The 17656-nt window shown below is 51.9% G+C and overlaps 2 protein-coding genes across 2 annotated transcripts; one reads left to right on the forward strand and one right to left on the reverse strand.

Moving 5' to 3' along the window:
• Nucleotides 1-7839: 7839 nt before the first annotated feature.
• LOC125357520 (KH homology domain-containing protein 1-like) lies at nt 7840-8685 on the reverse strand. Its single transcript, XM_048354497.1, has 3 exons — nt 8580-8685; nt 8248-8430; nt 7840-7952 (listed from the first exon to the last, which is right to left on the reverse strand). The coding sequence occupies exons 1-3, from the start codon at nt 8683-8685 to the stop codon at nt 7840-7842; spliced, it is 402 nt and encodes a 133-aa protein (XP_048210454.1).
• Nucleotides 8686-16707: 8022 nt separating this feature from the next.
• LOC125357632 (protein BRAWNIN-like) lies at nt 16708-17175 on the forward strand. The gene has a single exon (XM_048354582.1). It carries the CDS (start codon nt 16708-16710, stop codon nt 16909-16911), a length of 204 nt encoding a protein of 67 aa, XP_048210539.1. The 3' UTR covers nt 16912-17175.
• The last annotated feature ends 481 nt before the right edge of the window (nt 17176-17656 follow it).

Below are 17656 nucleotides of genomic sequence, written 5' to 3' on the forward strand. Positions count from 1 at the left end.
TCATCTCAACCATATGAAAAAGAAACCAGAAGTGGCACTGTGGATAATGGGTTAAGACTTCTAAGCTTGGGAAGATAAGCTCAGGGGTGTTGCCCAGGCCTTGAGTTCAAATCTCAGGGTGGGCATAAGATTAAAACACAGAGACAAGGACCAGCTGGAGTCAGTGTCTCCTAGCTGTTATGCTAACTGCTCATGAGATTGAGATAGGATGAAGGTTTGAAGCCACCGTGAGTCCTGCCAAGGCTCACCCTGAGTCCAGAGACAGTCTCTCTTCAGGTTTCTGATTTCCAACAGGATCCTGTCTGCCTGCTGAGGACCTGACCCTTGTTACACCCGGCCAGAACCCACACAGGGCCAAGCCCCAGACCCTGTCCAGCTTCTCGACCCCCCAGGCTCTCTTTTCTACCCATTAGAAGCCCTCCTCTGGACGGGGCAGCTCACCTCAATCACATACTTATGACTAGGAGGTAGTTCAATCTGGGTTTTCTTATGAGCAAGAGGGTTTTTTTCAGCTAGCGGGCCTGCAGGGACATACTGAGGCAACTGCTTGGGAGTGCAGGAAAGGACCACAGTGGCCTGAGGTCATGGCTCCTTGGACTCAGTGTCTTCAACGTCATGGCATTTCAACCACCTTCTAAAGTTCCTCCCAGGGAGGGGGCCAACTGGACAGCAAAGCACTTTATAGAGATGGCTGGGTCTGGTCATTGGTAGAGCGTCTGCCTAGCAAGGGTGAGGCCCTGGGTTTCCTCCTCAGCACCACAAGCAGCAACACACTGGGAGGAGGTTTGGGGGAACTTCTGGTGCCCCTGATTTCCTCCTTTCCCCCAGCACAGGACACAGGTGCATCTCACTCCAGGTCCAGCTGCAGTCCCCTAGGCCTTGCCTGGCCACCCTGTGTGGCATGGCCGCCCCCCCCCCCCTCCGCCAGCGCTGAGCTCAGCATGGCTCTCACTCTCCTCACCAGCCTCCCTCCTTCCCCTCACGCCACCATTCGCTTTGCCTCTTAATACTTTGTCTTCTAGCCAGCTCTATGTATCCTGAGGGACACCACCTCCTTCTTGTCTCCCATCCCCAGGACTTTGACTCGTGATCAGCACCCATCCAGAGTCCCAAATGCAACCGAAGCATTAGAATTCCAGAAGCTGAGAAATGAGTCCCGTGAGCAAGCGAGTCCACGGAGGGAGGTGCGGGTTGGAGCTTCTCCACGTGTGGGATTGTCTCTGGAGGAGGAGGTCCCCACAGGGCTGCGGCCGGGCGAGCGCCAGGCGACAGCACACGGCATGGCAGAGCCAGAGGGCAATCCTGGAGGAAAGCTCCCTGGGTGGCGAAGGCAGCGTCCGTGTCTGAACGGCTGGACTCAGGACCAGAGGCTCCGCTGGCCAGAAGCTGGACTCCAGTCCGGGCCATGGCCATGGTGTGCTCAGGAGCTCTTCCTGCAGCAGGAACATGATGGCTTCGAGGGAGACGTGGGCAGCGGGGCGAGCGGCAGTCAGTCCCGCACAAGGTCGCTTCCCATTGCCTGAAGGAGCGCGAAGGAGTGGGGGGCAGCGCGGGCCGAGGGCACCCAGGGCCTCCCCGCCCGTCTGCCACGCGTTCTGACACCTGGCCAGTGACATCTGTGACGGCCACCGAGGACAGGGCCTGGCCGGAGCGCATCCCACGTCACCCCTGGCTCTGACAGTTCCGGCAGCTGGACCCCTGGGGACCCGATCTCCGGAAACCCAGCCCTCACCATCTCACGGCTTGTGACCCCGATTCCTCCACGTAGGATGTCCTGGAACTACACGGCCAGAGATTCAGAGGTGTGCTGGGCACACACTGCTAGCAGAATGGCAGGAAGCACAGTGGGGGCTGCAGCAGCCCGTGAGGACCCGAGTCCCGGCACGGCTGTCTCTCCGGTCCCTAGAGGGGATTTGTCCTTGCAGGTCCCCCAGGCAGAGCCAGTGTGCCTGCTCTGCGCCCCTCCACCTTGCTGGGGTGGGACGAGAAGGGGGCCCTGAGCCGTCCACTGGGCCACATCCGTCCATGTGCTGCCCACGCGCCTCAGCCCAGCCCGGACACCTGGCCGTTCCCTGCGCCGTCAGCCTGGCGGGACAGACAGAGGACAGCAAGGGCCATGCAGCATCCCCGGCCTCGGCCGTCGACAGGACAATGGACGCAAACCGCGCAGACGCTGAGCAGGGGAAGATCCGTGTGTGGGGACACTGCGACAGCCCTCCACCCTGGCGCCAACGCAGAGTCCTCAAGATATTTCCAATGAAGAACTGAGTGGTCTGCGCTCACCGAGGGCAGGCAACACAGAGCAGGTGCACAGTGTTCCACCGCCCGACAACCCCAGTCCCCGATGGCTGAGGATCTGCAGCTCATGTGCACACACCAAACGAGAGCCACGCACCTTCCAAACATGGCAGCTGGAGAGCCGCGCCCTGGTGCAGCTGCTGAGAATCTCCAACGGACGATGGAGGTGACAGAGCCACCTCCAGCCGTGATAGCAAAGGAAGAACAACCAAACGACACCCATGTCAGGGATGCGCAGCTGGCCAGGCCGTGTCTCCCGAGACAGAGCCCCTTCCACGTGTGGGGGAGTGGAGTCCCGCAGCATCTGAGGACTCGCTCCCTCTCCAACGTCCTGACCCAACCCGCGGCGGGATCAGAGAAGGTGCTGGAACTGGGCTCACAAGCCAGGTGGATTCCCAACAAGATTCAAGGCTCAGCTGCCCCTGCTGCTGGGGACACCAGTGGGCGTCCTGAGACGGGAGGACAGCACACCTGAGAGGTGCAGCCCAGGCCCTGGCTGGAGGAGGAACTGACCTTGCTCTTCCGCTGGGGCTGCAGTTGAACTGCAGACAGAGAGAATGCTGAGGTCAGGGAGTGGGGGATGGGCCAACTGTGGGCGCTCCTCAGAGCAGAGCCACTCAGGAAGTCCACTGCCGTGTCGCTCTCATGGCCCACTGGCACACGCCGTCTCACGAGGACTCCCAAGAAATGTTCACAAGTCGTCCTTCCTTCTTTCCTCTTCCTTCCTTCCTTCCTTCCTTCCTTCCTTCCTTCCTTCCTTCCTTCCTTCCTTCCTTCCTTCCTTCCTCCCTCTCTTCCTCTCTCTCCATAGACTATTTGCCAATGCTGTTTAACAATTAGTGTTGAATAGCTTACCTGATTTTTAGTGCAGACACAGAAGGCTGGGGGTTTGGCAAACATGTTATTTGCACAATGTGTAAAATTAGGTCATTCATGTCCATTTTCATAAACACTCATGGATTCCCCTCTTTCATTCAAGCAGTGGGTGAATAGGATAGGCTTTGCTTTTGGGTAGGACTGCAGTTTGTACTCAGGGCCTCGTACTTGATAAACAAGCATTGTAGGACACACATTCATCTTACTTCCATATCTGTGCCTTTACTTCTCTTCCTACCCTTCCACTTGGGCCTTCTGCCCACATAGCTCCTAAATATCACCTACAAAGTTATTGCCTATCTACAACACCAATGGCCTGTAGTTATATTTCCTTAAGGGCAATTCATAACATACTGCTTGAGTACACTGTGAAGGAATGCAGTAATGACTAGCACGGATGCGGGCGGGCACGCTTGTTATTTCCATAAAGGGCGCTGCTTCCAGATGACCGTGATTGAGCAGGAGTGCTCCCAGCAGACCCCAATGTGTCTCTTCCAGACACTCCCTCCTTCCTTGCTGAAGTGACCAGAGAGACTCGCCTGCCCTGCCTGTGTTTCCCTCATCTGAAGCCTGGTAGGACCTCAGGTGACCTGGGCGAGGCTTGAGATCACTGCAGCGCAGCCCAGCTCTCCTACAGCTCCCTCCTCTGGCAGGTGTCTGGCAGCAGCCTGATGCCCCGCGGCTCCCACAGGGGATCCTAGCTGCTCAGGAGGCAGAGAGCTGAGCATCACAATAGGAAGCCAGCAGGGGCAGAAAAGACCTTGAGGCTTGTCACTGCAGTGAGCCAGCCAAAGCTCAGCTGTGTTCAAATGCAAGTTGTGGCTCAGGTAGTTGAATTCCAGGCTTGAAGAGGACAAGCTGAGGGGAGCACCCAGACCCTGAGTTCAAACTCGGTACTAGAATGGACCGTCGAGTCGGGTGGCTCTGTCGTTGTCGTCCCCGGGGGACTTTGCAAGCCCAGGGTGACCACACACAAAAGGAGGATGGTAAACAGGCTTTCCACCCTGTCACCTTCTGGAGAGTCCTGGTAGCTTGGAACGCTTTCCAGTAAAGACTGACTCAGTGGGCCTTGAAGTCCTGGCACAGGCAAGATGGTCTGGACAGCCAGTAACTGTTGCGGTCAGCAAGGAAAGGGGCTCCACCCGCCTCAGGAGAGGCTCCCGGGACCCTCAGTGCTGGAGGAAGCCTTGGGGACCGCCTGCTGTTTGTGAGAACTGTTCACATTCCTGCTTTGTTGCATTCCTAGAGGTACTAGAAAACTTCCAGCACCCCATTCTCCCCACCGCTGCCTGCTCCAGAAGAAATGAGTCTCTGGAAATTTCCACTTGAACCCACCTAGCTCTCACCGGGGTGGAGATGTCCCCCAGAGCCCTCAGCACCCCTCCTCCTGCACCTCGTTCAGGGATGGCTGGCTCCTGGCCTCCAAATCAGCATCTGGAAGTTGCTGGGCCTCGGCCTCCTTGGCCAAGGCCTCCCCTGCACCTGTAAGGACAGCTGTGGGAGGAGGCTGCTCCTGTGTCCGAACCCCTCCATCCCAGTACAGTGACCCCAGCGGAAGCCACCCCAGAGCACAGGGGCCAGGAGACTTTGTAGATCCCTTGAATTCCTGAAAGCCTTTTCCAGCCTGGCTGGGAGGGCCAGACAACTGCCCTGACTGCCAGGAAGCCCCAGATCTCCCCTAGGGACTCGAGTTTGCCCGGGTCACCCTCCCGGAAGGCAGCTTACTTTGCAGGGAGAGCTGGCAGAAGTGGCTGGCCAATCTCATGGTCATCTCAGCTATGTCTTGCTGATGATAAACCCGCGCAAACACCAGGATCTCCGCATCTCCTCCAGGGGCCCAATGATTCACATGCACATACACTCACCATGGGGCACGAGATCTCCATCCTTGCCTGCATGGGGAGAAAGGCAGAGGAGATGGTGGGGGGAAGAGTGGAGGCCGGGCCACCAGGGGACACATCTTGTGGCCCTAGCAGCAGGACAGGCTGGCTCTGCTATTGCCCAGAGACAATGGGGTATGGGAAAGAGGACTTCGCAAGCCCCTCCCATTCCCATGCTACCCAAACATCCTTTCTAGCAGCCCTGCCTTCAAGCAAACTGTTCTGGTATTCTTTAGGAACTGGGACTGGACCATGTGGGCACCTGGTGAGGCTTCTGAGCACCTGGAATGGAGTCCCTTCTCCCTGCTGCAGAAGCCAAGACTGAGAAACTTCTCTGGAGTGGCCACACTGGAGTCTCAGCACCGACACCGGGGAAGCACAGACGTGGGACCTGAGCTGAGCTGCTGCGAAGTAACGGTACCCAACTTCATGTCCTTCCCCATTCCCATTCCAAATGTCTTTGTTCCCAAGGGCTCGAGGTGCATGGAGACAGGAAAGTTAGGGTTGTTCCCAGGACAAATTTCCAGAGAGAAGGAGTGAATGTACCCCTATGCTTACAGCTAAGGCCCTGTGAAGATGAGTCAATGACATTGCTTTCCCCATGTGTGCCTGCAGTGAAACTAGGAGAGGATGCTGAGGTCCAGGATGTGGGCGTGGCCAGCTGTGGGCTCTCATCAGAACAGAGCCAAGCAGGAAGATCACTGCGGTGTCCCCTACATGGCCCGCCCCTAGACTCATCCCTCACACAGGACTTGTTCAAGTGGCCACAGAAAGAGGAAGAGGAAGTCCACCACTGCCTGCCTTCCTTCCATCCTTCCATAGGGTGTGTGAGCCTGGCTGGAGGTAAGCAGCTCGGCTTCCACCTGGAAGACTCCACAGCACTGTTCTTCACAGTGGAGATGGGTCCCAGTGCCTTCTTGTTTCTCACAAAACAGGTCATAACAGATAAGAACATCTTCTGTGTCTTTCTTATGTCAACTTTATTGAGCTGCTGTCTTCAAATGAAGAGGTTTCCAAGCTGTCTCTTTATTTGCTAGGATTACATTTGTAACCCATAAAATCTGATTTCTTTTTTGATAGAGAGAGAGAGCCAGGGAGAGCAAGGAAGGAGAGAGAGAGAGAGACAGAGAGAGGAAGAATATCCTGCCTGTCCATAGCCAAGGCTGGTCTCACACTCTTCATCTTTCTTCTTTCCTTTCTTTAGGCTCTAAGCTCAGGGATTCCCTCATGTCCCTTCCCCGGCATTTAGGAATTCTCAAAGACCAAAATCTCTGGGAGGATTTCCTCCATTATTAGAATCTTCCCTGCTGACTAAGTTCCTCTCCAGGAAGAACTTGTCTGTAATCTGTGACGTTTAGGGAGAAGTGGGAGAAAGTGTTTAGAAGAGAGGATCCCGCTGACACAAGTTTAATACTTGAAGGGAAAACCAGGGCCCGTGGTACTCACCTCTTCACCTCCAAGCCTGGCTAACTCGGAAGGGGAAGGGTGAGAATCAAGGTTCCCAGCCAGGCTGGGCAGAGACCCCTGTGAGACTCCTATCTCCAAGGAACCTGCACAAAGCTGCAACTGCGACTGTGGCTCAAGGGAGAGTTCAGGGCCCCGAGTTGAAGAACCCGGTAACATCCACACACAAAACCCATCAACGATCCTTTACAGAAAGAGTGAAAGACTCTCGACTTTATTTCCCAACACTAGAGGAAGCCGGGGACTTCCTAAATATTCTGACCTTTTAGCCTTGCGGTGCTGATGAGAGGGGCAGCCAGGGTAGAGCGGGTGGCCTAAGGCTTTTCCCTCATGTTCATTCCTGCAGTCACATGCAAACACACACTCCTGGACACGTGTGTCCCAGGGCACCCAGGCGCGGACAGTGGGTTCCCCCATCTCAAACTTGGTGATCCAAGCTACAGCTGTGCCACTTCCCCCAGATTCATCAGTGGACTGGTGACCTGCCAGTTCCCTGACAGCCTAAAGCTTTTTGATTTGGGGTGGGGTGGGGTGTGGGGTGGGGTGAAGGCAGTACTTGTGCTTGAACTCATAGCCTGGGCCTTGGCTCGGCTATTTTCCCTGAAGACTGGCACTCTACCTCCTGAGCCATACTTCCCTTCAAGCTTTGTGCTGGCTCATTAGAGATAAGAGTCTCCCAAATATTCCTGCATGGGCTGGCTTCATACACCAACCTAAGAAGCTAGGATTAGAGGCCTCATCCACCACGCATACTTCTTAGTTATTTTTATTCCAGTTGGTAGGTAGAGAGTCACTGTGTCTAGTTGAACAGGAGGCTTGGAGATGGAAGGTAAAGTGACATTTTTGCCAGGATTTCCCCGTTTGGGGAGCACACTGATTCCCGGAGACAAGAGCACAACATGATTCACGACTGCAAAACGGAAACATGTATAAACAATCTGGAAATGTGAAAATCTGAGGTCTCTTGAAAGAGACTGTGTTTGTTAGACGTTGGGAGGGATTGTGGGGGAAATGAGTGCACTGGAGAAGCTTGTGAGAAACAAAGAGGGGGAGAGGGAGTGAACTCGAGGCAATGCAGATTGCACCACGGGTGTTGCTGGATCTCCTTCACCAGCAGAATACACACTTTAGAAGACGCCTCTCACCTATGTGCCTAGACTTCCCGGGGGAGACAACACAGCCAAAACTGTCACCCTCCACCACTGTCTGTGCCATGTCTTCACTGAGCTGTCCAGAGCAGGCTGGTCCTCCAGGGACACAGAAGTGCACAGAAGCCCAAGGCAAGCAAGCACTTGGCTGGAGGAAGCCTGAGGAAAGTGAATCACTTGTCCTGGTAGCCTTTCACCACCAAGGAGTCCAGCTGCACACGGAGGCAGGCGGCCAAGTCTTCTTTGGTTAGTGGCTGGCTCCGGACACTTTGCAGCATCTGGTAGCCTGGGCAGGGAGAAGAATGGTCAGAGTCCAGGAGTCCAGACAGGAAGCCTGTGGGGATGGAAGGAATGAAGGGAGGGGTAGGAGATATTCCATCCCATCCTATGGGTCCCCATTCGGATGCCCCCTCCCCACTTTCTCTCTCAATGACTTGATTCCAAATATGGTTAACCCTGGGCCTCTGCCCTCCAGGGGGCTTGGGAACATGTGATTCTCAGGTTCCTGAGCAGTCCAAGTCTTTAAGATGCCATGCATGAGCAGCAAGGCTTTGACTGCAAACTAGGTCATCGACGCTTACCTCGAGCTCGATAGTGAAAGTCCTTGTGCTCCAAAAGCCATATCATGCCCATCAGCCATTGCCTGGCCCTTGGGGGCCCCACCACGGTGACTCGAGTGTGGCCTGTGACGGTGAACCAGGGCTCCAGCTGAATGAGGGTGTGGCTGTGCTCCTCCATGCAGCAAAGATATCTATCCTCCTGCCCTAGGAACAGAAGAGGACAGGAAGAACAGGAAAACCCCAACAGAACTGGGGGTCGGTGCCCCGATGGTGGGGGCCTAGTATGGATCAAAGAGGGAGCACAGGGAGAGATGGATAGGGTGAAGACAAGAGATGGCACTGGGGTCACCTACCGAAAATCTCCTCCTCCTGCTCCTCTTCCAGGTAGAAAACCAACGGAGCACTGAAATTTTCAGGCTCGGTCCACCATGCTCCCATGCTGAGAGAGCACGTGTCCATGTTGTCCTCTACCCCGGCTTTACTCAGCACGGAGCAAGTCCAAGTAGCTGGGTGTAGAGATGAAGAAGATCCCGAGCTCTGTGTTTTGTATTCTCCCTCAGATAATCCACTCGTCTCCACCCTAGACCCACCCTAGAGAGGCTGAACTAGCCCTCAAGTCCTTCAGAGATAATTCACACAGTCACTGATAATTCAATCTTAGATTCCTCTGCTCTGGATTCAAACCTTTCTGATAAACTAGATAACACAACCCAGGGTTCTGAGGCCTAGAAATGCAAACTTGTCATCACTGTGATTTCACAAAAGATGTACTGAGCATGACCTTGGGTCTTGTGCTGGAAGAGAACTGATTCCAGAATGGCCCTAGGAGTTGATTTTTCTTTCCTAGCTACTCTGGATAGGGAGCAAGGAGAGTGGAGAATGGAGGGAGCTGGGGCACAATTATCCTGAAACTATCTCAAAGTAAGAGTTAATAAAAGCAAAGCGTTTCGGGTGTGGTACAGTACTAGTGCTGCGAAGTTTCAGTATTGACAGCAGATAGGATAGGATAGGATAGGATAGGATAGGATAGGATAGGATAGGATTGGGGAAGAAGGGGAGAAGAGAAGACAGAACAGGACAAGACAATGGGACTGGAAAAGATGGGGGAACAAGGAAGAGGATAGCAAGGACAGGAGAGAAAGGAAAGGGAATATTGCTTCACTGATGGCATTTGCTTCTTTACTTGAAGGTTTGTGCTTGCGGTCTCCTTCCATGGATTATTTGTTTCTCTACCTAACTGGAGAAATCTCAGTTCATGGTTTACAAGCAGAGTCCTTTCAATTTAGACCCAAATAGCTTCTCTTCTGCAGTAGACAGTGGTCTCCTGAAAGCGTAATTCCTCAGGTCCTACCCATGTGGAGGGTAATACAGATATTTTCAGGCTATTGAAAGCTGAATTATGAAGAATATCCTGGATTTATTTTTTGAATCTATGTTTTCTCTTTCTTTCTAGTTCTTCTAATTATTCACTGAAGACAGTGAGGAATTTGATGGGTTTTCTAAGGACATTCTCCCCTTAATCTTCAACCAGTAGAGGGAGCCCAGGAACTTATGAAATGGTCTGAACTTTTAGCCAGGAGGTGCTGGTGAGATGAGGCAGCCAGAGCAGAGCAGATGGCATAAGGCTGTTACCTTGTGTTCATTCACTGCAGTCACAGGCAAACACACCACTGCAATGACACCGATTTCCTAAGCACCCAGGCTGGAACAGGGAGTTGCCCAACTCTAACTCGGGCATGCAAGCCACAGCTCTGCCGGTGTGCCCAGATTCCTGGGTGAGCTGATGATCTCCTAGTTCTCTGGAGCCTTTTGAAGTGACCATTTGTCACGTATTGGGGCTGGAACTCAGGGCTGTGCATTCAGCTTTTGTGCTCAAGGCCGGCCCTCTACCACTTGAGGGACACTTCCACTGTGGCTGGTTCACTGGAGAGAAGAGTCTCAGACGTTCCAGCCTGAGCTGGCTTCATGTGGAGATGTAAGCTAGGATTCCAGGTGTCAGCCCCCAGCAACCGGGTTGTCTATTATATTTATACAAGTTGGTACAAACAGTCACTGTATCCCATTGACTGGGAGACTTGAACATAGCAGTTAAAGGTATGCAAAGTTATGCAAGATAATGAGAGCACATCATACTAGGAACAATCACTTTATAAAGGAGACTTAAACACTCTCAGTACTTACTTGAGCAAATATAATAAGAAGTATATATAATGGGAAATAGAGTACATGAACAAACAAGAATGTAAATGAAAGCAATGTTGAATTTTTGTTTTTCTGCAAACAGAGCCAATGCATTCTTCTCAAGTTTTTAAGGAAGACTAAAACCCTGATCACATATAAGCTTTCAAGTGATTCTCAGTGAATTTCACATGAGGGCAATTCTATCTTCCATCTCTGACTAGAGAGAGCAAATAGGAAGTTAACAATACAAAATAAGAACAAAAAATGGCAAATGGTCAGAAATATCAAGTCATCTGAATCTACTCAAAGATGTAATTCACACTAGATTTGGAAATCATCATATAAGAATTCATATATAGGGACATAAACATGAACACAGTGACTGAAGTGTGGTATACACAGAGGAGGTTTCTAATGGATTAACTTCTTAGAAGAAGTAACCTATAGTATAGCAAAGTGAATACAAGGATGCAGATACACGTGCTGTTAGGAAGGAGAGAGGAAGAGATTAATGGGGAGAAAATACACTGCAGTCACTCAATAGAGTGAGTGCTGTCAATGGAGATATATATACATATATATATGTACATACATAGTTATATAGATATGCATTTATGTATGTGAAAATGGAGACAGATCTGGAACAAGAACGCTGTGGAGTTTCAGGGGCCCAATTCTCTTTTCTTGTGTCAGTCAAACCCCCATTATGATGAGATGCCTTCCAGTGACTGACACATGAAAGGAGACATTACTGCAGATGATCACCTGTGAGCACTCTATATCTCTATATCTCTCTATATATTCATTTTACATAAGTTTGTGTACATATATACAATATACAGAAGCACAGGGGGACTGTGTGGGGTCCACTGGAGGAAGAGGCTTAGGAAGAGGACCCCAGGAAGTGACCTCATCCTTGACAGAAGACCAAAGAGAACTTGGAACCCAGGTCTCCAGGCAGCCACATTCCAGACACAAATCGCAAAGGTGCCTTGAGGTAGCCAGAAAAGAGCCATGTTTTCCTGTTGTTGGCGAGTTTCCACTGGCTCTGAGTCCAGGAGACCCTGCAGGGAGCGCCTGGTGGACACCTGCAGACACTGGACCAACCCACGCCCCAGACCCCACGCCCAAGCTGGACCCAGAAGAACCTTCTGGCACTTCCTCTGGAGAGGCCGGCAGGTGGCATCTGGCAGCCCAGAGCAGGATGGCAGGGATGGGGACACTGCGGTGACTCCTGCAAGCCAACCCCAGTGCCAAGTGCGGGGTGCGCTCGGTGCACAGTGCCCACGAAACTGAAGATCAAAGAGCCAGAACAATCGGGTCGGCTCCTAGACGAGGACTTGTCCTCTGCAACCTTGACAGGCTCTGCTGAACTTGAATCAAGACAGGAGGACCCAGGACTCAGCTGTACAGCCAGGAAGCTGTCCTTGTCCTCTGCAACCAACGCAGGCTCTGCTGCAACGGAGTCACATGAAGAAGACCCAGGATTCAGCAAAGATGACTGCCAGCTCTCCTCATCCTCAGCAACCAAGACAGGCTCTCCCATACCTGAATCCGATGATGAACACACAGAACACAGCAGTGCTGACTGCGAGCTGTCCTCTTCCTCAGCAACCGAGACAGGCTCTCCATACCTGAATCCATGATGAACACCCTGAACACAGCACTGGTGCTGCCAGCTGTCCTCGTCCTCTGCAACCGAGACAGGCTCTCCCATACCTGACTCACATGAAGAACACCCAGGAATCAGCAATGATGATTGCCAGCTGTCCTCATCCTCAGCAACTGAGACAGGCTCTCCCATACCTGAATCCGATGACGAACACCCTGGACACAGCAGTGGTGACTGCGAGCTGAATTCGTCCTCTGCAACCGGGACAGGATCGCCCATACCTGACTCAAATGAGGAAGAGCCAGAAATCAGCAATGATGACTGTGAGCTGTCCTCCTCCTCTGCAAGTGGGACAGGATCTCCTGTCACTGACTCAGGACATGATGAACTCGGACTCAGGTTTTCTGACTGGGAGCTGTCTGTGTCCTCTGCAACCGGGACAGGCTCTCCAGCCCTTCAGTCTGAGGACGAAGAAGCTCGACTCGGCTTTGCCGACTGCGAGCTGTCCAGCAGTTCTACCCTGGACTGCTTCCCATCAGAGGAGGAAGGGGAGGAACGAGCACAAGACACAGTGCTGTGGCATCAGGAGCTGTCTCTGAGCAATGCTTGTGCCGAAAACCCCCTTCCTCCAGTGGCGGATGTGTGAAGAGCAAGGCCACACCATTCAGCTCCACGTTGCCCCTGACACTTAGGACAAATGGACTCCAACCTGTGCCTGTCTTCTCTGCGCCAGAGATCCCACAGGCTCTGCATATCTTTTCTGATATGGACCCACCTTTATGTGGAGAGGGCAACTTAGCTGCAGCACATGCACCCCAGTGTGCTTCCACTAACACTGCGGGCACAATTTGGTTTGTGGACTCAGGAAGTCCAGAGCTCCACTGAGCGCCGGCTCAAACACTTAGAGAAATCCTTTCCCTCCCTTGAAAGACATCCGCTTTTGTCTTTATTTCACCTTCGTGTTATGTACCTTTCAATATATTTTAATAAATAGTTATTGTTATTCCTTTCAGGTACATCATTCAAGGCACTAACTCAGTGCCCGATTTGAGAACCATGAGCTCCACCAGCTGACTCCGCAGAGCCCGTGGTCCTGAGGGGAGGAGGCTCACAGCGCCCTAGAGGAAGTGGGGGGAAGGCCCTGGTGTGCAGGGAGCAGGTTAAGGTCAGCGCAGTGGCCAAGTGTACAGCCTTGTGTGGGTACAGCTGTGTCTGAGGCAGGGCCAAGAATATTTGAGGGACATAGACTCTGTGGGTAGTAACACATTTACAGTAGACAGCTGTTACCAGCTGTGCATCTGCGCGATGGAACCTCATCCTAACCCAGGGTTGGGAGAGGGCAAAAAACAAAACAAAACAAAACAAAACAAAATACAGTGCTGCGTGGATCGCTTGTCTGCCATGAGCCAAGGCTGTGTGCAGGCAAAGGGGAAGGGGCATTGAGGACCGAGGGGGCGGTGCCAGCTCTTCCCCGGGACATTGGGTTTCTGGCGGCTGAGTTGAGAGACTTCAGAGGTGGCCATCACTTTGGGCTGTGTGAACTCAGCCGCCCGGTGACCATGGGGAGGCAGCCGGGAGTCATGAGGGGCACAGTGGAGGGCTGTCCAGAGCAGAGGCTGCTCAGTGTGCAGGGAGACCGTTTCTGAGGCCCAGGGGCCAGCTGTGGGGTTCCTGGGGCTGAGGTAGCAGCGGCTGAGTCTCAGGTCAATCACAGGTGCTGCACTGCAGTGTTAGGAGCACAGCGCTCTTTCTCCTCCCTGGCCACCCTGTCAGCCAGGCCCACAGCCAGCCCCACTCCTGCTTTCCAGCGTGAGGAGGCCCTGCTGTCCCCAGTGCAGCCGGGAGGGAGGAGGGGCGCTAACAGTGTGGCCAAGATGCTGGGCCTGACTCTGACCTGAACATGTGTCCTTTAGGGCACTGCCCTTGGATTTAGGCTGAGCGGTGGGTGGAAGCAGGCACATTTATTTAGCATCCTGCTCCAATCAGTTGGCTTCCTAGAGACCTGTATTATCACTACCTATGCCTGACTTCCAAATCCTGACTCTATTTTTATAGACTAGGTATTTTATCCACGTGGATCAGGCTCAATTCAAAGGACAGCAGAGATGTGGAACAGCAGAAGCAGCAGGGGAGTGAAAGGAGGGCCTGCTGGACTGCCTCTCCTCCTTCACTGCCCCATAAACTAGAACTAGATATGCTCGTGGAACCAGACAGATGTTACCTTCATCCATCTGCTTCCTGCAGCATTGGTTGTCATCAGGGTGGTGCAGATGTGCCCCAGCCAACACTCAGCCTTTGCAGGGTTTTACTGTTTTTACTTACACCAGTACATAAAGCATATACATGTTCCTGCAACCAATCGGACATTTGCGAATTTCATTGCATCACAGTGAAACATAAAGGGACATACAGCTAGGTATCATTTCTGTCAAATTGTTGGGAACCATGAATTGTTGGGATGTATTGAAGTCACGACAGAATGGGATACAAATTCTAGAATCTCCACAAGGCAAATGTCACTTCTGCAGAAGTGTGTGCAGTTGACCAGAGTCGGGTAAGCGAGACCTGGCACAGGCAGGTTTTATCCCTCACATTGCTGCCCCTCCTTCTGCTTTCATCAGATCTTAGGTTCACAGTCTTTTGACACTGGCCTAGTCCCAAATGGGATCTCTATCCAGTGTGGCCTGCTTACCATTTTCAGAAGGGCCAAGACTAACTTCATCTACTTGTCCTCATTCTGCCCACAGATGCTGAAATCATGATGTCCTGTGAGCCAGGCCCTGTGTGGAGTCAGACCAGAGCTCTGGGTATGTCTCCTGAGGGCTTCGTGGCTCCCATCTGATCATTTTGTTTCCAGGCCTTCACTGGCACTCTCAGATTTCAAGAATCATTTGCTTCAAAGAGTTGCTTCAAAGGGAAAATACCTCTTTTTTTTTTTTTTTTGGCCAGTCCTGGGGCTTGGACTCAGGGCCTGAGCACTGTCCCTGGCTTCTTTTTGCTCAAGGCTAGCACTCTGCCACTTGAGCCACAGCGCCACTCCTGGCTGTTTACTGTATATGTGGTGCTGGGGAATTGAACCCAGGGCCTCATGTATAGGAGGCAAGCACTCTTGCCACTAGGCCATATCCCCAGCGCGGAAAATAGCTCTTTGATTCCTCATTTGCCTTCAGTCCCATTGTCCACTTTGCTCGTCAACTCGTAAGAGAGAAACTCAGAGAAGTTGCGAGATTTTTAAGTGCTGGGCAGGGGCCAGCTGGGAAAAGGGCCTAGAGATGAACTGACAGCTGACACAGGTTTGAGAAGTGACACAGGGTCAGCCAAAAGGCAAAGAAGCTGCAGGGGAGACCGGAGTCAAAGAACAGCTACTGTCCCCCTATTCGAGTCACCTGCGTGGGCACTCTGGGTTGGCACAGAAGGACTTGAGGGCATGAATGGGTTCTCCTGGGTTGTGCAGCCTAAAATCATTAGGCACTGTGTTTCCATTTTCTCCTAAGCATGGGCATTGTTTCAATACCCCGTCCAAAGCCAGATGCCTGGGGCTTCAACCTATAATCCTGGCAACTCAGAAGGCTGAGGTCTGAGGATTCGGGTTTCATGAGCCCAAGCAGACAAACCTGGGAAACTCTAATCTCCAATGGCCTACAAAAGGCAAGACTCAACATGAGGCTCCCATGGTAGGGACCCAATCATGAGCAAATCAGCCGTGAAAATTCAAGCACAAGTACCAAACAATCCAACACACAAACTAAGCCCCTCTGTGACCTGTAGGCAGGACTCATGCTTAGAACAAAACCATGTTTCTGACCTACAAGCCACTGGCGTAATAGTGAGTTTTGTCCATGCCTATCATATGCATGGATGCTTGGACTCATGAGGCAAGAGCCACAGGATGGAGGCCCCAGACACGGCCAAAGTCCAGACATCCTTAGACTGGTTGTTGGAGGCTCAGTGTCCTGGAGTCAACCTCACATTAGATATCAGCATTATTGTCAGCGTGAGGAGCTGCTTCTTAGGGTTCAGGATGGAATCTGTGTCCTCAGCATGTAAATCGCACGACCAATATAAACGGTCAACTTGAAAATCAGAAAGACTTGTTTTGGTTGACAACTCTGGAGGTTTCAGTTCAGCTCTGATTTTCCTGTGCATATAGCTCTATGGTTTACAGCCACGGAGAACATCATGCTGGGATAATGAAGAGCAGGTAGGTCATCAAAACAACAACACAATCCTCCTCCCTGGCTGGGAATGTGGCTTAGCGGTAGAGTGCTTGCCCAACATGCATGAAGCCCTGGGTTCAATTCCTCAGCACCACAGAAATATAGGGGGGGGGATGTTACTGTTACTAAGTGGTAGAGTACTAGCCTTGAGGAAAGGAAGCCCCAGTGCTCAGGCCCTGAGAGCAAGCCCCAGGACTGTCCAAAAAAACCCAAAAAACAAGGGGGCCGGAGTGGCGGGGAGGGGGGCTGCGGTTCTGTACACGGAGCGCCCTCCCTGACCGATCAAGGCCCTAAGGTTTCATTTGTCCCCTGCCAACTATCCGTCCTCTCAGTGACCTCGTGTCATGGCTGAGAAGACAGGCCTCCGTGCGTGGGGGTAGGAGAGCACCCCGAGCCCCTATAGCTGTGGGGCGGATCGTGGGCCCAGAACCTTCTAACACTGCCCCTTTTCCCTCCTGCCAGCCTTCCACCATGCCTGCGGGCATGTCCTGGCCTAGTTATCTGAAAATGGCAGCGGCCAGCCTCCTGGCCATGTGTGCCAGTGCCCAAGTGGTGCACAGTTACTACCGGCCCGACCTGACAAGACCTGAAAGTCCACCAAAGCCTGGAGAACTCAAAACAGAGCTCTTAGGACTAAAAGAGAGACAACACAAACCTCAGGTCGCAGAGCAATAAAAACTGTGGAACTCAATGATGCCAAGAATTTTGTGAATGGAAGTCTTAAATATGTACTAAACATGACTTATTGTGTCAAACTACTTGTGGCTAAGCACCTAATGCTATGCTAATAGTGAATTGGTGCTTTGTCTATATTCACTGATTAGGTGAACTTTTCATTATGGTTTGACCAAAACGCCAAACTGCCTATGCTCAGCCTTTTGCATGTGGACTGGAAGATGGCTGGTCTTGTATATCATGTAAGAGAGAGCATTTGCCATGTTTCCTTCCATTTTAGTTCTGGAATTTCTCTGAATTAGCTTGAGTATAATGGCAGATGGGAACTACAAACTTAAACATAGTTTAAAAAAAAAGAGTGTATGGGACCTAAGTTAATATTTCTCTAAATATTGGAAGTACTTGTATTGAACTTGATTAAGTCAAATGTTCTCTTGGAGATGTGTCTAGAATATCATAACACTGTGACGTGATCTGCCAAAAATGCTACAAAATTTGAGAAACTGTAGATTTGAGAAACCAAGTTCAAATTGGTATTGACTTTTTAAATAAATGATACACACACACACACACACACACACACACACACACACACATGTCAGGGCACTGGTGGCTTAGGACACTGAGATCTGAGGATCACAGTTCAAAGCCAGCCCAGGCAGGCAGGAAAGTTCATGAAACTCTTACTTCCAATTAACTACCAAAAAGGTGGAAATGGAGGTGTGGCTCAAGTGGTAGAACATAA

Source organism: Perognathus longimembris, chromosome 9 (genome assembly GCF_023159225.1).
Source record: "Perognathus longimembris pacificus isolate PPM17 chromosome 9, ASM2315922v1, whole genome shotgun sequence".
Lineage (NCBI taxonomy): Eukaryota > Metazoa > Chordata > Mammalia > Rodentia > Heteromyidae > Perognathus > Perognathus longimembris.

Excerpts from the sequence above, each read along its gene's own strand:
- LOC125357520 (XM_048354497.1), bottom strand. The coding sequence starts at position 8,685 with ATGGACACGTGCTCTCTCAGCATGGGAGCATGGTGGACCGAGCCTGAA. Across the intron at positions 8,431-8,579 it reads GCAGGAGGAGGAGATTTTCG|GGCAGGAGGATAGATATCTT; the intron begins GTAGGTGACCCC and ends TTCTGTTCCTAG. Across the intron at positions 7,953-8,247 it reads CTTTCACTATCGAGCTCGAG|GCTACCAGATGCTGCAAAGT; the intron begins GTAAGCGTCGAT and ends CTCCCTGCCCAG.
- LOC125357632 (XM_048354582.1), top strand. The coding sequence starts at position 16,708 with ATGCCTGCGGGCATGTCCTGGCCTAGTTATCTGAAAATGGCAGCGGCC.